Source organism: Bos indicus x Bos taurus, chromosome X (genome assembly GCF_003369695.1).
Source record: "Bos indicus x Bos taurus breed Angus x Brahman F1 hybrid chromosome X, Bos_hybrid_MaternalHap_v2.0, whole genome shotgun sequence".
Taxonomy (NCBI): domain Eukaryota; kingdom Metazoa; phylum Chordata; class Mammalia; order Artiodactyla; family Bovidae; genus Bos; species Bos indicus x Bos taurus.
Genome location: NC_040105.1, coordinates 88,125,700 through 88,147,268, shown reverse-complemented (window position 1 = coordinate 88,147,268; position 21,569 = coordinate 88,125,700). Strand labels below are relative to the sequence as shown.

Genomic DNA, 21,569 nt, shown 5'->3' with positions numbered 1-21,569 from the left:
CTGTTGGCTGAATGAAAATTCCAACAGATGTTTGGATAATAGTCTTCCCCATTACTGTATTTCTTTCCTCTGTTTCAATTTTGCATTTTGTATTATAAAAGCAACTGGCTAAAGCTTCTGGCTGCCAGGCAGTCTGTAACATACAGTCACAAAGATTAACTTCTGTTTCCCCTCAGTCTTGTTCTCATGCAAATGCTCTCTATGCCCATTTACACACAGGTTCATGGATTTCCATATTGTGGTCTTTTCCTTTTGAACAAGGTGTATATTTCCATTACCATAAATAAGTGATAAATCCCATCTCACTAAGTCTCAGTGATACCCAGAGGATAATATATTTACCTTTTTAAAAGTTAGAAATGATTTCAAAATTACTGAAAAGTGTGCAAGACTAGCACAAAGAACACCCATACACTCTTCACCCAGATTCACCTATTGTTAATACTTTATCCCATTTCCTTTATCATTTGCTAACATTCTCTATTACTATGTTTTTTTCTGAACCATTTAAGAGTAAATTACATACATCATAGCTTTTCACTCCTAAATTCTTCAGTATGTGTTTCCTAAGAATAAAGAAATTCTCTTATGTATCCACAGTACAGTTATTAACTTTAACAGATATGATGTTGATGCAGTGCTTTTAACTAATCCACCATTCATATTCCAGTCTTGACCATTGACCCAATAATATATTTTATGACATATAGAACCCGATATTGTCCTATATAGTCTAGAATCAGGTACTGGACTTAATTGTCATATTTGTAGCATCCTTTAATTTGGAGCATTTCTTCAGCCTTTCTTTGTCTTTAATGACATTGTTATTCTTTTTTAAAGTTCCCTTTTGTTTGTTTATTATGCTGTTCCTTGAGTGTATCTGATGTTTCCTCATGATTGTATTCAGATTATGCATTTTTGGCTTCCATCACGTAAGTGATGTGTTCTCCTTAGGATATCACATCAGGAGACAATGTGTACATGCCCTTCACTGGTGATGCTGATTTTGATCACCTGATCAAAGGTGTTATCTGATTTCTTCTCTGCATAGTTACTAGTTTTCCCTTTGCAACTAATAATCAATCTGTGCAGTGATACTTTAAGGCCATAAAAATATCCTGCTTCCTCATCAAATCCATCCTACTTCCATCCCTCTTTTAGCATCAATCAATAATTCTCGCCTGATCCAAACTTTACTCTGATGATGGCAAAATAATGATTTTTCCAAGTGAGCATCCCATCCCACATTTACAAGTTGCCACTCTGCATTTTACTGTAAGCAAAGTCTCATCCTTCATTTGTTTATATTTTTACTTCTCAGTATGGACTCATGAATTCTATTTTTTCATTCGTTTATAATTCTTTACTGCCCTTACTTATTTTGGTGCTCAGATCGCCCAAATTTAGCCAGTTGGAGCTTTTTAAGCTGACTCCTGAGTCCTTATATTCTCCCATCATTTTCTTGAGCACTTCCTTACTTTGCAACATAACAAAAGGTTATTGGCTCATTTTAGACCATACCCTGCTCCAGCCTTGAAATCAGCCATTTTTCCAAGGAACCCTGGTCCATTTACATCCCAGGATGTTATTAGAGACCAAGACCTGGGTACTAGAAAATACACACACAATACACCCATGTACATATACATATTCACACATAATATACGTACCCACATACACATGTACCCACCTTTGTATGTGCATACACGTGTATGCATACACGTGTATGCACATACTCATACACATTTTAGAAATAACGAGTTCATACCAATATCTCCAGCCCATCCCCACAGGTTCTTTCTTGCCGCCCCCCCATTTCACACTTGGATGTTCCTACTTCCACGGTGAGAACCCTGGCTCCCAATAGCATCAACACATATACTCATTTACTCAATCCCATAGCATATCTGAAGTAGTTTCAGAATGCTGTTGCCCATACCGCTACAAAAACAAACAATACTGGAGCATCTGTTGACAGTTCTCTTCTTGCCCTTTTCTGTGATTGTTGACATTTGAAATGCAGGTGGCTTCATTTGGTTTGTTTGCTTTCAGTTTTAGACCCCACTCTTACCATTCATATTGGTGTCATTTAAATGTTTTAAATTTCTAAAACATTATTTCTGAAAGGGAAAGGCATGAAAAAAAAAAAAAGGTATACTCAGAGAAGTGTCATTCTCTCTTGCATTCTTTTAATCCTCTTCCCCTACCCCCATCCCTTGTACGTAACCAGCTTCATTATTTTCTGATTTTTCTTTCCTGTTGTTATTATTGCTTTGTAAATCTAAGCAAATAATGTAGGTTTTCTAATTTGCCTTTCTTTCTTGCATGAAAAAGGTAGCATACTACTTATACTCTTTTGTAATTTTATTTTGAAAATTAGCAGTATATCTTGGAAATCATTCCATTATCAGTTCATAGAAATCTCCCACCTTCTTGTTTCATAGCTGCATAATACTTCATTGTGAAGATTGTTTTCTCTTTTGATTTTTTGTTTTGTATTGGTATAAGTATACCTGAAAGATCATATATTTCCCTCCTACTGTTAAAATTTAATATGTATTTTATGACTCATACTGTGCATTGATACACTGGCAGTCAAGCCCTCCAACATTTTCTTTCTGGCCCTCATCCTTATTGGCATTTCATGAGAATCAATGAACATTGCCACCAATTATTCTTCTTTCTATAGCATATCTGTTTGTACTCCATTATGCTTCTTTTTCTAGTTTTAATTTAGACTTCTACTTCCCCCAAAGTTAATTACAAAACCTTCCTGATCATATCTTTCTCAAATCGATTATCATTATTTCATTTTTAATCTTTACTAAAGCTGCATAGAAATAACTAAATCCACCAGCCATTTTCTCTGCCCTTTCTTTTCCATCCTCTGGTAGAATTATGGTTAAAAAGTGTTAAAGTGAAAAGCAGATAACAGAAGAGATAAGTGTAAATTCACAGACTGGAATGTCGATCCCTCTTTTATCAAAATTTAGCTAAATACATGTTTTTAATTATGTATATTTTTCTCTGTTTAAGTCAATGTTTATGGTCTAGAGAGTTTCAAAAGCAGAAACCTAGATCTCTGGTCCCTTTCCCTACTTGGGAGGGAAGAAGGTTCCAGAAAACAAATTTGTTCCTGGACTGCCCAACCTCAAAAGAGTATTGGAATCAGAAACAGGGAGGGGTAAAATAAGTACTGTGAAGTAAGGAGATGCTATTTTACTTTGACTATCATGTCATCTCCTTGGCTTCCCTATGACACCTTGGAGCCCACCAAGATTAGAAGCAAGGGTGAGAATGGTGTGGGAGAGCTGAATCATAAGCCTTGAAAGATTTGCTGCCTTGCAGTGACAAAGGAACATTGTTTGCTCCATGAATTGTGGAGCAGTGTAGTGGAGAGAACACTGGACTAGGTTAAAGAGACCAGGGTTCTACTCTCAGTGCCACTCTCAGCTCTCTGTGGCCTTGGGCAAGTCACTTTCCTTCTCTCTTAGTTTCCTATTTGTACAATGAGGGAAATATGGTGTCTAGTTGGCCTTTTGGCTCTGAGATTCCTTGTTATTCTGTTCTGCTCTACCCATTCAAGGGTCAGACTCAGATCTCAGAGGATTGAACCTTTGGGGTGAAGATCTAGAGATGCTATGAAAGATGTGATTCTGTGATTTTGTGTAGAAGTTTCCCCTGTATTCTTTGGCAGAAAATTGAAGTAACTTTTCACTAGTGGTTACATTCAATTACCAGAGGCAAGAAGCCTGGCATAAGCTTAGCTCTGTGGGAGAAAAGAAGCAGAGGGGATTCATCTCCCTATGTCTTCCACGACTCAAAACAAAATGAAATTTGCTTTGGGGGGCTTGTGATGAATACTCAGTATGCTTCTCATCCTGCCTTTTTTACATTAACATCCTTGCTTTCCCCACATTATAGGCCTGTATAATTCTGTGGATAGCTGGATGATCGTGCCCAACATCAAACAGAACCATTACACAGTCCACGGACTGCAGAGTGGAACACGCTACATCTTCATTGTTAAAGCCATAAACCAAGCAGGCAGCCGGAACAGTGAACCTACCCGACTCAAAACAAACAGTACGTTGTGGTGATCGCAAAAGGAGACAGTAGCTTTGCCCTCCTAAGCAGCGAGTACTCTTAGCCTGACGCTGGCACCTCCTACAGCAGTGTAAGAGGGCAGAGGCACCAAGTAGAGAAGCTTTGCTGTTGGAGTCTGTGCTTTGGGCCAGGGGGGTTGTTTGTGCCCCTGGGAGGTATGTGGACACAGAGATATACAGAAAACAGCTGATGGCTTGGGAGGATATTAGTGAAGAGTTTTTTTGTCTGTTTATTTTTGACTGTGCTGGGTGTTCATTGCTGCATGTGGGCTTTCTCTAGTTGTGGCAAGCTGGGGCTACTCTCTAGTTGCCATGCACGGGCTTCTCGTCATAGTGGCTTCTCTAGTTGCAGAGTACAGGCTCTAGGCACGTGGGCTTCACTGGTTGCAACATGCAGGCTCAGTAGTTGTGGCTCGCAGGCTTAGCTGCCCCACGGTATGTGGAATCTTCCCAGACCAGGGATCGAACCCATGTCCCCTGCCTTGGCAGGCAGATTCTTAATCACTGGCCCACCAGGAAAGTCCAGTGAAGATTTTTCTCTGCATTCTGCCTTCATACTTGGGGTGCAACTGAGTAAAAGAGTACTGTTTGTAATATTCTGGTAAAATTCTCCTTCAGAGAAGCCAAACCTGTTAGGAATGCTTTTTGACAGGAAAATCCATCTAATTTAGCTTGTCAAATATTATTTGTGAGCAGCTTAAACAAATAGTATTTTTTTCTCTCTTTCATATAGCAAGAAGCTCAAAGGTAGGCAGTTCAGGGCTGGTGCATGTCATAAAAGACCAAGACCCCGCCTCCTTTTATGTGTTGGCTTATTGCTACATGGTCCCAACCTACCCACTGCAACCTCCAAATGACATTTCTTTTCAAGATAGAAATAAGGGGGAAAACACTGGTACATTCAATGACTATCCCTTTTACCAAGAATGTAGGCATTTTCCCAGAAGTTTCCTCCACCCCATCTGACTTCTGCTTCTATCTTCTTAGTCACCCCTAGCAGCAAGGGAGGCTAGGAGCTTGAGTATTTAGCTTTTCTTGCCTCTACAGTAAAAGCAGGTAAGAGAAAAAAAAAGTAGTGGGTGGGTGTTACATTGACCAACGGTGTCTGTCAGATGTGTTTTGTATTATACAGCTCTTGCCATACCCAGCTGTTGGCTCCTAGTAACTAACTACTTTTGTCATATGACTTTAAGGAATTCTTTCTTGGGAATGATCCTACACAACAGATATTTTCTCTAATTATTGATGATGCAACAATCACTCTAACAAAGTGAGCTATTAGATGTTATTTACATCCCAGTAATTACAGGGCAAAACAATTTGTCCTGTAGTTGAGTTATTCTCAGGTGTTTTGTTCTGCCACCAAGCAGCAATTATCTCATCTATCCCCTCACTTTGCCTTACCTGAAATACTCCTTCCCCTAAAATCTGTTCAAATCCCAAACCATCCACTGAAATAAAGCAAAGTACAAAAGTTATTTGAGAATAGGAGACCTTGAGAGCCCCTTTTAACTTGATAGTCTATGAAGGGGGGACAGCTTATTTTTATTTTGTAGAAAACAGTGGCTTCTGTCCTGCTTCTTTCATATAATCCAAACACCAGTCAGCTTTCACTGACTCAAGAATGATCATTATGTCGAGGTTCCTCTGATAGTGATGGTCCTGCAGAAACAGGAGAGAATTCGTACATACTTTCTCATGCATTTTCTTTTTTTTTTTTTTTTTTTCTACTTTATGTTTCAGGCCAACCCTTTAAACTGGATCCCAAAATGACTCACAAGAAGTTGAAGATTTCCAATGATGGATTGCAGATGGAGAAGGAAGAAAGCTCTCTGAAGAAGAGCCATACTCCAGAGAGATTTAGTGGCACTGGGTGCTATGGGGCAGCAGGAAATATATTCATTGACAGCGGTTGCCACTACTGGGAGGTGGTCATGGGGTCCTCCACATGGTGAGTGGATCCAACTTTTCTTTCCCCCTGTTGTTAGGTTCCTGGGAGATTCAGTTTGATAGTATAAGTATAATACCAGTAAGTCAAGGTTAAAAGGCAAGTGATGGAAACCACTCTTAGAAAAACGTTCCAGTTTTTAAAAAATCAAATCATGTATGCCATTCTCCCAAATCATCCCATGAATCCCCAGTCCAGGTTCGATGCAGGATACAGGAAGCTTGGGGCTGGTGCACTAGGATGACCCAGAGGGATGGTATGGGGAGGGAGGTGGGAGGGGGGTTCAGGATTGGGGAACACATGTACGCCTGTGGTGGATTCATGTTGATGTATGGCAAAACCAATACAATATTGTAAAGTAAAAAAAAAAATAGTAATAAATAATACTGGTAAAAATAAAAAAAATCAAATCATGGAAAATATACTGAGCTAGGAGTTGAAAATTACAGCACTCTAATTGCTAATTTTTTTTAAAGCTCTAGTGCTATCATTGTTATGGATCTAAATATAAACTATTTAAGGAAGAAACGTGTCTTCTATTGCTTAGATGTCCTGTATGATGTCTGTGCTGTGCTGTGCTTAGTCGCTCAGTCATGTCCAACTCTTTGCGACCCCATGTACTGTAGCCTGCCAGGCTCTTCTGTCCATGGGCTTCTCCAGGCAAGAATACTGGGATAGGTTCCCATTTCCTCCTCCAGGGGATCTTCCCAACTTAGGGATCGAACCCAGGTCTCCTGCATTGCAGGCAGATTCTTTACCATCTGAGCCACAGGGAAGCCCAATGGTGTCTAGCATAACTCAGATCATGAATAGATGTAATCTCCTTTCCATTGTCTCACAGGTATGCAGTTGGCGTTGCCTATAAATCAGCTCCCAAGAATGAATGGATTGGCAAGAACGCCTCCTCGTGGGTCTTCTCGCGATGCAATAGTAACTTCGTAGTGAGACATAACAACAAGGAAATGCTGGTGGACGTGCCTCCACAGTTGAAGCGCCTGGGTGTCCTTCTGGATTATGACAACAACATGCTGTCTTTCTATGACCCAGCTAACTCTCTCCATCTTCATACTTTTGATGTGACCTTCATTCTTCCCGTTTGTCCAACATTCACAATTTGGAACAAATCCCTAATGATCCTGTCTGGCTTGCCTGCCCCAGATTTTATTGATTACCCTGAGCGGCAGGAATGCAACTGCAGGCCTCAAGAATCCCCTTATGTTTCTGGGATGAAAGCTTGCCATTAAGTTTCAAGAGAGCATGTAATAATTCACTGGCTCTCCAGTTCAGCAGTGCTTCCCCTCCTAAACCTCAGTTAGTGTCCAATATACACGATACAAAAATGAAGTTCATTTGAAGCATCCAAAAGAACTCGATATTATAGATTTAATTTTTGTGCATTAAAGCTTATATTTGAATTAATGTATTGAGTTTCTCAGAACAAATTATGAGTAGTCTGGGTTCAAGCCACTGGAGAACAAATTTGGAGAATTCTTCTCTTGTCATTGAAGAATTCAAAATTCCCAGTGATTTAGGAGTATAAATGATATTGGAAGGAATTCTAGGTAAATAATGTATAAAGATGCTCTGAACAAGGGGCTAGCCAGCCAGAAAGCAGGGATGTGTCAGCCTTTCTAGTACTGGCTGATTTGGTCAAGTAGAATTTTGAAATGTCAAATGATCCCATATTATATGTAGCTTTTTATGAAAACCTACAATCAAGGATTTATTATAAAGAAAACATGTATGTGTATATATAATATATATATATAAAATGAATAAATAATATATATTATATATTCATTTTATAATTATATATACATAATGAGCTTTTTAATTTACTCATTTGAGTGAGAAATATATTGGAAGGGAAAATAAATTATACCATCCATTTTTGTCCCCTAAAGGGAACATCAAAATCATTTCTCCCCTCCCCCATTCATCCCTCCATTCGTCCCTCTGCTCACACACACATGCACATGCAATAGTGACACAGATGGTGGGAAGAGCTCTAGACTGGATTAGGAGACTTGGGGAGACAAGACTGCACAAGAGACGCTCTTGCTGGGTAGAAAATTGATCCAGGTAGTTGTGTTATGTGTAGCACACTTTCATTGGTGCTACCTAATGGAGAAAGTTTGTCTGAACTGTTAAAAATTCTGTCACAGAATATTTCAAAGACAGTTTTACTAGTCTCAAGTAGCATACAGTTGCTAGAATTAGGCTTAAAAAAACAAGAGTTGCATAATGGAGGTTCTTTAGGAACCGGCTTTCTTTACTTAATAAGAATGGAGTGTTGTAGATGCAACAACTATTTCCATATAAATGGACTTATATTTTCAGATAAAACACTTCTCAAGTGCTTAAGAATGCCTGAGAATAGTCTGTTTTCTTAAACAGGTTGAATAATCATTCTTCTCCTGATCTTGTTTACACTATTCATTTGCTTAGCCAACCCTTCATGGCAAATGCAGATGTAAACTTCAACCCAGTCCTTATTGCAATCATTGAAGGGAATTAAGCTTTATGGTTGATGCTTCTGTCAGTTCCTCTTCTGTAATTTGGAGTGTCAGCACCAGAGCTTTCTCCTTTCAGGAGCTAAGTCGGCTTCAAAGAGTCTACTTCTTGGGAGTTGTGAAAATATGACTGTCATATAACATGGTAGTTGTAACAAGCCCCCAGATTGGAACCTTGAAACAATGCCAAAACTTCTCCCCTTCTTCCTTTCCACCACCTTGGTGGGTGTTCATTCCTTCATTCATTCAACAAGTTATTAGATGCCAGGTACCACGCTAGAGCTGACATATTGATAATCCACAGTTCCTGCTGTCAAATGACTTCGTATTCTGCAGGAGAGACAAAATATCTATAAAAATCCCCTAAATTACAGTTTTGTACTGTTTTTACACCTAACACGGAAAGCAAGACTGATTCAGATACAGATGGCAGGCTCAAACTTACCTATCTAGTGGCAAAGTCAGTATTTGGGGTTTTAAAAACCCTACATACTTAGTGCTAATCAGGAAACAAGCAACCTCAGTAAGATTCAGCAGTGCTGGGAAATAGTTTGCTGTGTGGGAAAGCTCATCATAGCCTTTGAATTAAAATAATCTATTTCCTCTGCCATTTACTAGCTGTGTGACCCAGGGCAAGTACTTCACTTCTTTGAGCCGCTGTTTCCTCTTCTGTACCGTAATACCTACCTCACAAGGCTGTTTGCAAAGATGAAAAAAGATAGCACATGTAAACTGCTTAGCACAGCACCTGGCATTTAGTTAAGTATGGCATTAGTATGGCATACTTAACTATGAAGCATGGCATTTTGCTAAGTATGCAACAAATATTACTCTCCTTTGCTCAGCCTCAGCCCCAATACAGTGTAGCAGTGCTTTTAAATGGATGTCTTTCATTTCCAAGTTAACTCTGGGTCTCTCTCTCCTCTAGGGCCTATGCCCAAATTCTTAAACAAAACAGATGATTTCAACCCCTTCATAAAACATTTCACTGGCATTCAATAGAAAGTCCCAGTTACTTACTTACAGTTTGGCTTTTCAAGTCCCTATTTGCTTTCACAGCTTCATCTTTTGCCACCTTCCCCCTCACATTGATCGTTCTAGCCAAGCTTAACTATTTACACAAGTTGTTCTCTGGGCCTGGAATAGAGACATTAGTAACTTTTTTGATGTCTAGAGTAAACAGCAAGAATTGTTCTTAAATTAAGGGAATAGTGTGAAAATGCTGTCAATGCAGAACATTCCACCTCCATTCCAGTTCCAATTTTCTTTAACTTAACCTCGGGTCTCCAATGCCATTCATTTTTTGTGCCTTTATATTGTAGTGCCCCAGGACAAAGCTTCATTGTCTCCACCCTACTTTTGACTCTAGCCTGGGCTACCTTTCCCTACTTCTGCCCCACAATAGATTTAATTCCTGAACCCCTAGGTTGGGTTATGTTCTCCTCTTGGGAGCTCCCATGGCACCATGATCATGCCCCCTTCTCAGCAATAATCACATTGTATAACAGTGTTTTTCAAAGTGTGATCCTCAGACCACCTGTTAGAACTATTTTTGGTGTTTGTTAAAACAGTTGATTTTTAAAGTAGACCTCCAACCTAGATCTACTTAATTAAAATGTCTGGGCACATAAGTGGAATTTAGCATTTTTAACAAGCTCCCCCAGGTAATTCTGATGCATACCAAGGTTTGATATTTAAGAATCATCCTCCTTCCTAGACTGTGAATACCTTGAGGGCAGGGGTTGTGTCTTTTTTGTTGTGGTGGTATTCTTAACACCTGACATAGTGTGTGGAACAGAGTAGTTGCCTGGCTAATGTTAATTGCGTGAATGTATGAATGAATGAATAATCAAAGTTTCCCTGTTGTACTCTGGTATCCATATTGGTGTTTTCTGGGCAGAAAAGCTTGGCTACTCCATTTGAGCTGTACTGATATTATTTTGCAAATGTCCTAGAACTCATACATATAAATGAGTATTGTCTTCCTCAAAAGCTCTTGGGGAATTGTTTGGAATTGTTTGGAGCATGTGGCACAATTGTTTTCAATAATTTTTCAGTCTCTTCAAACTCTGTTCTTTGAATGTGGATTTATGTTTTGGTTATTGCCAAAAATCACTCAGAGCTAAGCCTACTGAATAAAGTAGGAAATTAAACTGGGTTTGGGGTAAGCAATGAAGTTTCTGAGCCAAATAATGAAAAGTACGTTCCAAAAAAAAAAAAAAATGGTGGGGATGTGGTGAATCCCAGATACTTTAGTAAACTTAAGGACTTTGATAGAATTCTGGCAATTCCAGGTACCTTAGGAGAAGTCATTGACTACCTCTAGCTAAACCCAGTTGGACAAAGGAAGTAAGACCTTTATTTAACATCTTCATGGAAGGTGACTGCATAAGTTTTCATTGTTGCTCTCCTCAGTCTGTTCTCCTACAATCCTTTCTCCTAGCAAATTATTCTTTTGTCTGCAATTTATGCTTATTTTTACTTTTTATATTGTCTTATTGAAAAAAGCACAAAAATAACAATAAAGTTAAACATGTTTTGACATATGAAAGAAATTTTAATGCCACATTGGAGTTCTGGCTACTTGTATGTAAGAGTAACTGCATCTGTATGTGTTTTTATCATGTGATTCTGTTGTGTAAACTCTGGATGCAGTGACTTTCAAATTGCAGCAAAATCATGTCCATGTTCTTCTCAGCTAAAATACACTAGGTGAATTTTCTAAGCTTCCATGGTTTACATATTTATATATGACTACCTGGATGGAGCAATCCGCGAATGGACTTTTTGATAAGCGCAAATATTTGATACCATTTCTTCTACAGAATGGAGAATGTGAGGCTGACAGATGAGAACCTCTCCCACACTTATTTCAATTCCTGAAGCCAACTGCAGCCTCACAGCCATTGGGCTATACTTGGCTGTGTATTTCAGGTTGGCCAGGTTGACTGCCATCAGGTCAGGTGAAACTGCCTTCTACAGTCTGATCTGCCAGCTTCAGACATATGCTATGTCGTTGTTGTTGGCTAGAATATTTATTGGACTATTGTTGGACTATTTTTTATCAAATATTTTATCCCAGGCTTGTTTGCCCTGGGAGCTTTGGACCAATAGTGTCTCTCCTAGTGACAAAAACCTGAGCATCTGCGGATTACACAGCCTCATCCCTCTAAAATATCCCAGCCCATCCAAAAATGCTATATTATGAATTAAATAAATATATATGTATTCATGAGTTCTTGATTGTCTCTCGCTGAAGTTTGAATTGGGGGAAGATTGAAAGGAAGAAGGTCCAGAGTTACCGAAATGACAGGGGGGATTGATTACCGTATTAATAGGTAAAGATTCAGGCAGGGAGGATCTGGAACATCTGGATATTGAGATCCAATCATGAAGACTTTGGTTTCAGGAGCAGGATACAGTCAGAAAGACTAAAGAAATGAAGGTATAAGGCCCAATATAAACATGGCACGTTCATGTTTCAGTGATTGGGCCAGAAGCTGGGAATTAGGGAACAAAGAAAACCCCAGTGCTGGAAAGTGAAAGTCGCTCAGTCGTGTCCAATTCTTTGCGACCCCATGGACTGTATCCATGTAATTTTCCAGGCCAGAGTACTGGAGTGGGTAGCCTTTCCCTTCTCCAGGACTAGAACCTAGTGGTTAAGGTCAGGATAGAGCCAGATGTGAGTCAACTTGCTGTTAAACACCTGGCCTGTAGGAGGAGCCTGGGAGAGTTAGGAGATCTCCCAGAGCTGGGGTAGCATGTGTGGTGTGCATGTGTGTGCACATGCACTAACTTGCTTCAGTCGTGTCTGACTCTTTGCTACCCTATGGACTGTAGCCCACTAGGCTCCTGTGTCCCTGGGATTCTCCAAGCAAGAATATTGGAGTGGGTTGCCATGCCCACCTCGGGGGGGATCTTCCTGACCTGGGGGTTGAATCCGTGTTTCTCATGTCTCCTGCAATGGCAAGCGGGTTCTTTACCACTAGCACCACCTGGGAAGCCCATCCAACTCAATAATTCTTCCTAAATAATGATTGATCTATGAATTAGAGTTACTAGTGGTAGCTGTTGGAGAAGGCAATGACAACCCACTCCAGTACTCTTGCCTGGAAAATCCCATGGATGGAGGAGTCTGGTAGGCTGCAGTCCATGGGGTCGCTAAGAGTCGGACACGACTGAGCGACTTCACTTTCACTTTTCACTTTCATGCATTGGAGAAGGAAATGGCAACCCACTCCGGTGTTCTTGCCTGGAGAATCCCAGGGACGGGGGAGCCTGGTGGGCTGCGGTCTATGGGGTCGCACAGAGTCAGACACGACTAAAATGACTTAGCAGCAGTGGTAGCTGTAAAAGGAAGCCTTTCCTGGAGACACAGGTATGAGAGTGGAAGCTCTTACCAGACTTATACATAGGAGATACTTAGTAAGTGCTGGTTGAATAGAATTAGAACCTGATAAGCAGAGTGACAAATGCGCCACCTCCTATATTGTGAATTTTGTTTTAGGTGAACACCATACCACCTCTCAGACATCTATCTCTGGTCTAGGACAACTGCCTCTTGGTTAACAGGCTATTGTTCTTTATGGCCAGTCTCTTTCAGAGGAACAATGAGATTTAAAATATTAGCCATCAGTAACGTGTGAATGGAAGGGTATGGGCAAAATCCCACATCTCTACCAGCTTCTCACTCTACCTCTTCCTTCCTGCTCAGAAAACAAGAAAATGTTAATGAGGATCTTCTAGAGGCAATGTTTTGTTGTCTAACCTGAGGTAAGTTGGGTGGGGCAAGCTTCAGATTTTTGGGTTTGGAAAGGATCAGCCAATAATACTCTGGCAAGCCTGTTGGAAACATAATTTGAGCCAAGGGGAGTCTTAAATAACAGAATACAAATGCCCACTCTTTTTGCATACAGAAGGCAAAAAGGATCTGTGACTACTCCCACCAGATTGGAAGATGCAGAAAAAGGGAACTTGGGCTGATTTTCTGCATGCAGTGGTGGGAAAAAGCCTTTAGGATGTATGTATCTTTTTGTTCAGCTCAACTTCCTTGGTGATAAGGGAGCGTGCTGTAATATACCAGAACACAGCAAGTAGCAAGTACACAAAGGGAGTCCAAGACCTGAGGCACTTAGCAGATAAAATTACAATGAATCATGTTTAAACTCCATTACAATGAATCACGTTTAAACTCCATTACAATAAATCATGTTTAAACTCTGTTTTTTACCTTGCTAGTGAAAGAAAAAGTAGTCAAAGACTCCTGCTCTTAGTGGCCCTTATCCCACACAGCAAAAAGACAATGAAACAAAAGGGGCCAGAGGACTGAAACGGGTAGCTGTTGGATATCCTCTTGCTAGGAAGCCAATTCTAGACTGCAACTAACTTGCTTTATAGTCTGTAGCTCTCATCTGAGAGAGATGAGTCAGACAGATTCATTTCATCAGATCTCAGCAGGTGGTTCAGTTCAGTTGTCACTCAGTTGTGTCTGACTCTTTGCAACCCCATGAATCACAGCACGCTAGGCCTCCTTGTCCATCACCAACTCCCGGAGTTCACCCAAACTCATGTGCATTGAGTCGGTGATGCCGAGATCCAGCCATCTCATCCTCTGTCGTCCCCTTCTCCTCCTGCCCCCAATCCTTCCCAGCATCAAGGTCTTTTCCAATGAGTCAACTCTTTGCATGAGGCAGCCAAAATATTGGAGTTTCAGACTCAGCATCAGTCCTTCCAATGAACACCCAGGACTGGTCCCATTTAGGATGGACTGGTTGGATCTCCTTGCAGTCCAAGGGACTCGCAAGAGTCTTCCCCTACACCACAGTTCAAAAGCATCAATTCTTTGGCGCTTAGCTTTCTTCAAAGCAAGAGAGTTCCAGAAAAACATCTATTTCTGCTTTATTGACTATGCCAAAGCCTTTGACTGTGTGGATCACAATTAACTGTGGAAAATTCTGAAAGAGATGGGAATACCAGACCACCTGATCTGCCTCTTGAGCAATTTGTATGCAGGTCAGGAAGCAATAGTTAGAACTGGACATGGAACAACAGACTGGTTCCAAATAGGAAAAGGAGTATGTCAAGGCTGTATATTGTCACCCTGCTTATTTAACTTATATGCAGAGTACATCATGAGAAACGCTGGGCTGGAAGAAGCACAAGCTGGAATCAAGATTGCCGGGAGAAATATCAGTAACCTCAGATATGCAGATGACACCACCCTTATGGCAGAAAGTGAAGAGGAACTAAAAGGCCTCTTGATGAAAGTGAAAGAGGAGAGTGAAAAAGTTGGCTTAAAACTCAACATTCAGGGAGGAGGGTTCAGGATGGGGAACACATGTATACCTGTGGCGGATTCATTTCGATATTTGGCAAAACTAATACAATATTGTAAAGTTTAAAAATAAAATAAAAAAATTAAAAAAAAAAAACCCTCAACATTCAGAAAACTAAGATCATGGCATCTGGTCCCAACACTTCATGGGAAATAGATGGGGAAACAGTGGAAACAGTGTCACACTTTATTTTTGGGGGCTCCAAAATCACTACAGATGGTGACTGCAGCCATGAAATTAAAAGACACTTACTCCTTGGAAGCAAAGTTATGACCAACCTAGATAGCATATTCAAAAGCAGAGATATTACTTTGCCAACAAAGGTCCATCTACTCAAGGCTATGGTTTTTCCAGCAGGTGGTAGGTGATGAAAAACTGTCTCTTATCATTCCAGGGAAGAGAAGAGATACAGAGGTGAGTGGTAGATGGCCCTGAAGCATCTTCCTGCAAGCTTCCAATGCTCTGGAAGGATCACAGGCATTTTGCCAAGACTCAGATTAGCTATGGTTCAAACCTTTGCTTGCTGGGTTTATGTGGATAACAGTTTCCAGGGTGGAGCTGTTCTACAGTAGTTGGCTGAAGGTTCAGGTACCTTCCCCGGTGGGAACAAAAGGAAGTAAATTCAGAGTCTGTTGATAAGCTTCCTTTATCCCTCCTTTCTGCTGACCTCCAATTTATGTCCTTTCATTCAGTCTCTTTGGGATTTGGGATGGCATGGGGGGAGGAGTTAAAGGAATAATGGGATACACAGCAAATTCAGGCCCTGAAAGATTCAGTACCAAGGCCAGAGAATCCCAAAGCCCAAGTCCTTTGCTATCTATTTCTGGCTCTTAGTTTTTCAACTGTTAAATGTATGAGTAATGTCTAAGGTCCCTTCACACATGCACACTAGTTTTAACAGGATTAATTTCCATAAATGCAAGTTTAATGAATGCAGTGGAGGAGCCTAATCTGCATCAGATCAGATCAGTCGCTCAGTCGTGTCCGACTCTTTGTGACCCCATGAATCGCAGCACGCCAGGCCTCCCTGTCCATCACCAACTCCCGGAGTTCACTCAGACTCACGTCCATTGAGTCAGTGATGCCATCCATCCATCTCATCATCTGTCATCCCCTTCTCCTCCTGCACCCAATCCCTCCCAGCATCAGAGTCTTTTCCAATGAGTCAACTCTTCGCATGAGGTGGCCAAAGTACTGGAGTTTCAGCTTCAGCATCATTCCTTCCAAAGTAATCCCAGGGCTGATCTCCTTCAGAATGGATTGGTTGGATCTCCTTGCAGTCCAACGGACTCTCAAGAGTCTTCTCCAACACCACAGTTCAAAAGCATCAATTCTTCAGCGCTCAGCCTTCTTCACAGTCCAACTCTCACATCCATACATGACCACAGGAAAAACCATAGCCTTGACTAGACAAAACTTTGTTGGCAAAATAATGTCTCTGCTTTTGAATATGCTATCTAGGTTGGTCATAACTTTCCTTCCAAGGAGTAAGCGTCTTTTAATTTCATGGCTGCAGTCACCATCTGTAGTGATTTTGGAGCCCCAAAAAATAAAGTCTGACACTGTTTCCACTGTTTCCCCATCTATTTGCCATGAAGTGGTGGGACCAGATGCCATGATCTTCGTTTTCTGAATGTTGAGCTTTAAGCCAACTTTTTCACTCTCCACTTTCACTTTCATCAAGAGGCTTTTGAGTTCCTCTTAACTTTCTGCCATAAGGGTGGTGTCATCTGCATATCTGAGGTTATTGATATTTCTCCCAGCAATCTTGATTCCAGTTTGTGTTTCTTCCAGTCCAGCATTTCTCATGATGTACTCTGCATATAAGTTAAATAAACAGGGTGACAATATACAGCCTTGACAAACTCCTTTTCCTATTTGGAACCAGTCTGTTGTTTCATGTCCAGTTCTAACTATTGCTTCCTGACCTGCATACAAATTTCTCAAGAGGCAGATCAGGTGGTCTGGTATTCCCATCTCTTTCAGGATTTTCCACAGTTTATTGTGATCCACACAGTCAAAGACTTTGGCATAGTCAATAAAGCAGAAATAGATGTTTTTCTGGAACTCTCTTGCTTTTTCTATGATCCAGCGGATGTTGGCAATTTGATCTCTGGTTCCTCTGCTTTTTCTAAAACCAGCTTGAATATCAGGAAGTTCATGGCATACCCCCCAAAATATTGGGACATGAGGTCAGATCATCAGGAACCCTATGACTAGAACAGAAAGGTGGATAACATTACTGTTCCTTTAGGACCACCATCTGCTCTGAACTCTGTATAGAGTATGGGGGGGGGGTCTCTGTCACTTCATTCAGCGCTCCCCTGCCAAACTCCCTCACTTAACATTTACCACCATTATTTTTGAGCTTTCCATGTCGGCCCTCTCCCCCTTCCTTCTTTACTAACTGTACAAGTTGCGAATACTGCTCTAGCAAGGCACAGCTCTGTTTCAAATTTCAGGTCAGCTTTCTGACAGTCATTCAGTTGTCCATGTAGGAAACTGCCAAAGACAGTTCCATTTCCAAGGGCAGAGCAGGTCACTTGATAGAGTAACCAACAGGGGTTCTATGTGCCACCTTTCCCAATCATAACCCTTCTTCTTCAAACTTCCACAATGTACCTCTGACATGGCAGAGAAGAGGGTCTTGGCATACCCACTAGTCCAAGTTATCATTCAATCACTCTTTTATTAACTCAAGAAATAATTTATTGATAGCTTCTTTGTGTCAGATGCTGGAGTTCAGTGATGAAGAAAATACGGTTTTTTGCCTTAATGAGGCTTACAATATAAAGGTGAGACAAACCACCAACAAATGAACACCTTTGTTAATAACAGGAGCCATCACTGATTGCTTACAGTGTCCCTGACAATATTCTAAGCACTTGAGATGTAGTAACTCATTTACATTCTCCCAGTAACACTATGAGCTAAAGACTAGTACCGGCTCTGAAAGACACGAAGAATTAATACCTCTGCCCTTGCCCAGACCCACAGCAGATTCCGTGGAGCCCGGTAGTTGCTAGCAAGGGTCTTGGCTCTGGATGCCTTTGGCGCGGGGTAAAGGAGTTAGCACATAGGAAAAGATCCAGCCGAGTAGCTCCTGGATTCAGGGTTGACCAGGCAGGATTCTCAGGACTGCGCTAGACCCCATCAACACCGCCCATTACCACAGTTTTCCATCCTTTTTTTCCCCCCTCCCCTTTCCCTCCGGCTCCCCAATGCTCCCCTTTTCCCAGACCGGCCCCACCCTCTGAGCCGCCTCCTCTCTGAGTCATTTCTCCCTCTCCGACCCAAAGACCTTGCCCTTGAACGAGAAGGGCAAACTAGCTTTGGGAACTAGGTGAGCATTTTTCTCAGTGGGGACGGGCAACGCCTCCGGCCGCACCCAGTACCCTCTGCCGCCCACTCCGTTCGGAAGGACGGGAAATCGAGGGGGTTCCCTTCGACCGAGCGGCCGCTTTCTCCGCTGTCCGAAGGCTCCCATGGCAGAGCTTGGGAGGTGCCACACCCCGCCCGGTGTTTCCTGGGATGTGAGCAGAGATGCAACAGCCCAGTCGGACTGGCCGGCCACGTGCTCAGGCGGGGTGAGCTCAGCGTGCCTGGGAGGGACCTCGCTGCCCGAGAAGCTGAGGAGCGGGGAGGGTCGGGCCGCCAGTCTCTCCAGGCCTGCCCTAGAAAGGAGAGAGGGGAGAGGCTCCCTAGGCGGTGTGTGTGGAGACGAGGTTCTGAGGCGCAGGAGTGGAATGCGCCTGTGTGCGGAGGGACTCGGGGGGAAACGCGTGCATGTGGCAATTTTTGGAGGGGTGTGTTTGGAGAACCGTAACGCGTGCATGCGGTGCGTGTGTGGGGAGGCACGTGTAGGGGGGTGAGTGCATGGGGGGGGGCCTGGGTTGCGGAGGTGCGTGCGTGTAGGGTGCGTGAATGTAGGCGTGTGTGGGGAGGTGGGCAGAAAGAAAAGGAGTGTGGAGGGACGCAGGGGATGGAAATCCACACCTCCAGCATGCGGGACTGAGGTTAAAGATAGCAGAGGAGCTCTGGCTGGCAGCTTCCAACCAGCATTCTTTTTTGTTTTTTGAAGTGAGTTGGGTTTGGCGGGGCGGGGAGGGTGGACATGACCTGTTTGGAAATCTGAGGAAAATTATTGACCCTCTCCTCAAAAGGAAAAAAGTAACAAAAACAAACAAAAGCACGTGGTGCTTCCTGGGCCTACGGACCCTGGACCCCACACTATAGCTGAAAGCTGGAAGAAAATCCAAATAGGTGACTTAGGTCTTCACCACTGGGGCTTGTGATTGTGTGGCTTAGCAATGGAATAGGTGACCGAGCTGTTGCCTCCTTTCTCTGTGGGCCAGTCCTAGGCTGGGTGGCTTCGAGACCAGATCACTGTGCCTCTGGGATGTGGCACCCTCAGAGTGAGTTTATGAGACGGAGGTCGCTCCCTGGGGTACGCCCGCTCCGGGGCCCATGGTGTTCACTATCCAGCTGGCTTACGCTGCCTCGCAACCAGCCCCAGGAGAGCCCAGATCCGGGCTCCGGCCGCTGACATGCTGGTCAGCTCCCTGGTCTTGCTCAGGTCAGAACATGGGGCTTAACAGTGCGTCCTTGTCGCATCCTCGCACTCCCAGCGGTCTCCACGGCCTGGGGAGTGCAATTCTAAGGCTGGCCCTTGGTTGGGTTAAGTGACAAGGAGGGCAGCGGATATGGGTTATAATTCCTTCTTTACCATCAACTAACTGGGCTGTGAGTCAATTTCTGTAATCTTTCTGTGCCTCACTTTCCGTATTTGCAAAATGGGAGAGTAGCTCACACTGTGGTTAGAAGTGTAAATAAGACTACTATAATAAATTCTCAGCACACGGAAGCATTTAATGAATGGCATCATACCTTAAATGCTGGGAATTTGTTACACTATTATTTATGCTTCCAACCACGGTGTGAGCCACTCTCCCATTTTACTAATGAGGAAAGCAAGGCACAAAAAGATTAGAGAAATTGATTCACAGCTTCCCTGGTAGTTCCACTGGTAAAGAATCCGCCTGCAATGCAGGAGACCTGGATTGGATCCCTGGGTTGGGAAGATCCCCTGGAGAAGGGAAAGGCTACCCACTCCAGTATTCTGGCCTGGAGAATTCCAGGACTGTATCGACTGTGGGGGTCACAAAGAGTTTGACAGGACTGAGCGACTTTCACTTTCAAAGATGGAATCAGAACCCAAATCTGCTGCTCTCCTAGTCACTTACCCAACCAAGGGCCAACCTTAGAGTCATACTCCCCACAGGACACCTAGGCTGTGGAGACCGCTAGGGGTGCGACGAGGATACACTGGTAATTGTGGTCTCTACCTCATACTGATGTTTTGAGAAGTTCCAGAAGTAATGTATGTAGAGTGGCCCTTAGTAACTCAGTAGCTTGGGAAATGGCAGATTAAAAGATTAGAGCAGTAAGGCTGCTAAGAAGAGTGTTTAAAGTGATGTACCATGGCATCTAGATTGGATAGGGAGTTAAGCAATGAGGTGGAAATGGGCTGAAGAACAGGAGAAATCAAAGGATGGGAGATCTTGATGAGAACGAGGATTAAATATTTTGAGAACCAAGAAGTAATAGGGGTAAGGGTTTGTAGCTAGAGATTGGGTTAGTGGAGTTCAGGAATTCTGAAGTGGGGCAGCTCCATGTTTTTTAGGTGGTCTAAGGCAGTAATGGAAAAGGCAATGGCACCCCACTCCAGTACTCTTGCCTGGAAAATCCCATGGATGGAGGAGCCTGGTAGGCTGCAGTCCATGGGGTGGCTAGGAGTCGGACATGACTGAACGACTTCGCTTTCACTTTTCACTTTTATGCGTTGGAGAAGGAAATGGCAACCCACTCCAGTGTTCTTGCCTGGAGAATCCCAAGGATGGGGGAGCCGGGTGGGCTGCCGTCTCAGGGGTCGCACAGAGTTGGACACGACTGAAGCGACTTAGCAGCAGTAGCAGCAGCAAGACAGTAATGGCTAGAAATGTCAGGTGAAGTGGCATGTGGTCAGAGGTTGCAGAAGTAGAGAAGATTGATGGACAGTGAGGCCAGGGTGTTGGGTGAGTCATCTATAGTCACTGAAGTTGCTTATCTGATGACTTACTTTGGAATGGAGAGGAAAATGGAACTAATACCAAGCTAAAGTCCACCTTGATTAACAGGGAAGAGTCATTTATTTCACAAATATTTTCTGAGCTCTTACTAAATGTCAAGATACAACAAGACAGACAAGAGTCCTGCTATCATGGAGCTTCAGTCTAGTAGTGATAACGGACATTAATAATCTCATCTATAAATAGAAAACTGCAAATTAAGATAAGAGCTGGGAAGGAAAAGTAAGGGATCTATAAATAATTATAACAGGAGGACCTAACTCTGACTTGAATGTCAGAGAAGGTTCTCCTGAAGAAGTGATGAGAACTAAAGGATCAGACAAAGTAGAAGGAGACAGAGGAGGGATGAATGGAGGAAGTGTTCCATGTAGAAGAAACAACATGTGCAGAGACCTGAAACTAGAACGTGTACAAGGGACTTGAAGTACTGAATGGTGTCTCCTGTGATTAGAGCATATTAAGCAAGGGGGAGAGTACTGGGAACTGAGGCTGAATGACAGGCTCCCTTAATTACTTTGAGCTTTATCCTAGGAACAGTG

At 42.5% G+C, this 21,569-nt stretch overlaps 1 protein-coding gene across 4 annotated transcripts in view; it reads left to right on the top strand.

The window, feature by feature from the left end:
- MID2 (midline 2) overlaps window positions 1–11,805 on the top strand; it is a 105,917-nt gene extending 94,112 nt beyond the window's left edge. For all 4 annotated transcript variants that reach the window (XM_027533786.1, XM_027533787.1, XM_027533783.1 and 1 more), the window contains exons 8-10: window positions 3,925–4,086; window positions 5,850–6,057; window positions 6,896–11,805. In XM_027533786.1, coding sequence (XP_027389587.1) covers window positions 3,925–4,086; window positions 5,850–6,057; window positions 6,896–7,298 — 773 coding nt within the window. In that variant the 3' untranslated portion in view covers window positions 7,299–11,805. The remainder of the gene's footprint in view (window positions 1–3,924; window positions 4,087–5,849; window positions 6,058–6,895) is intronic.
- Window positions 11,806–21,569: the final 9,764 nt, after the last annotated feature.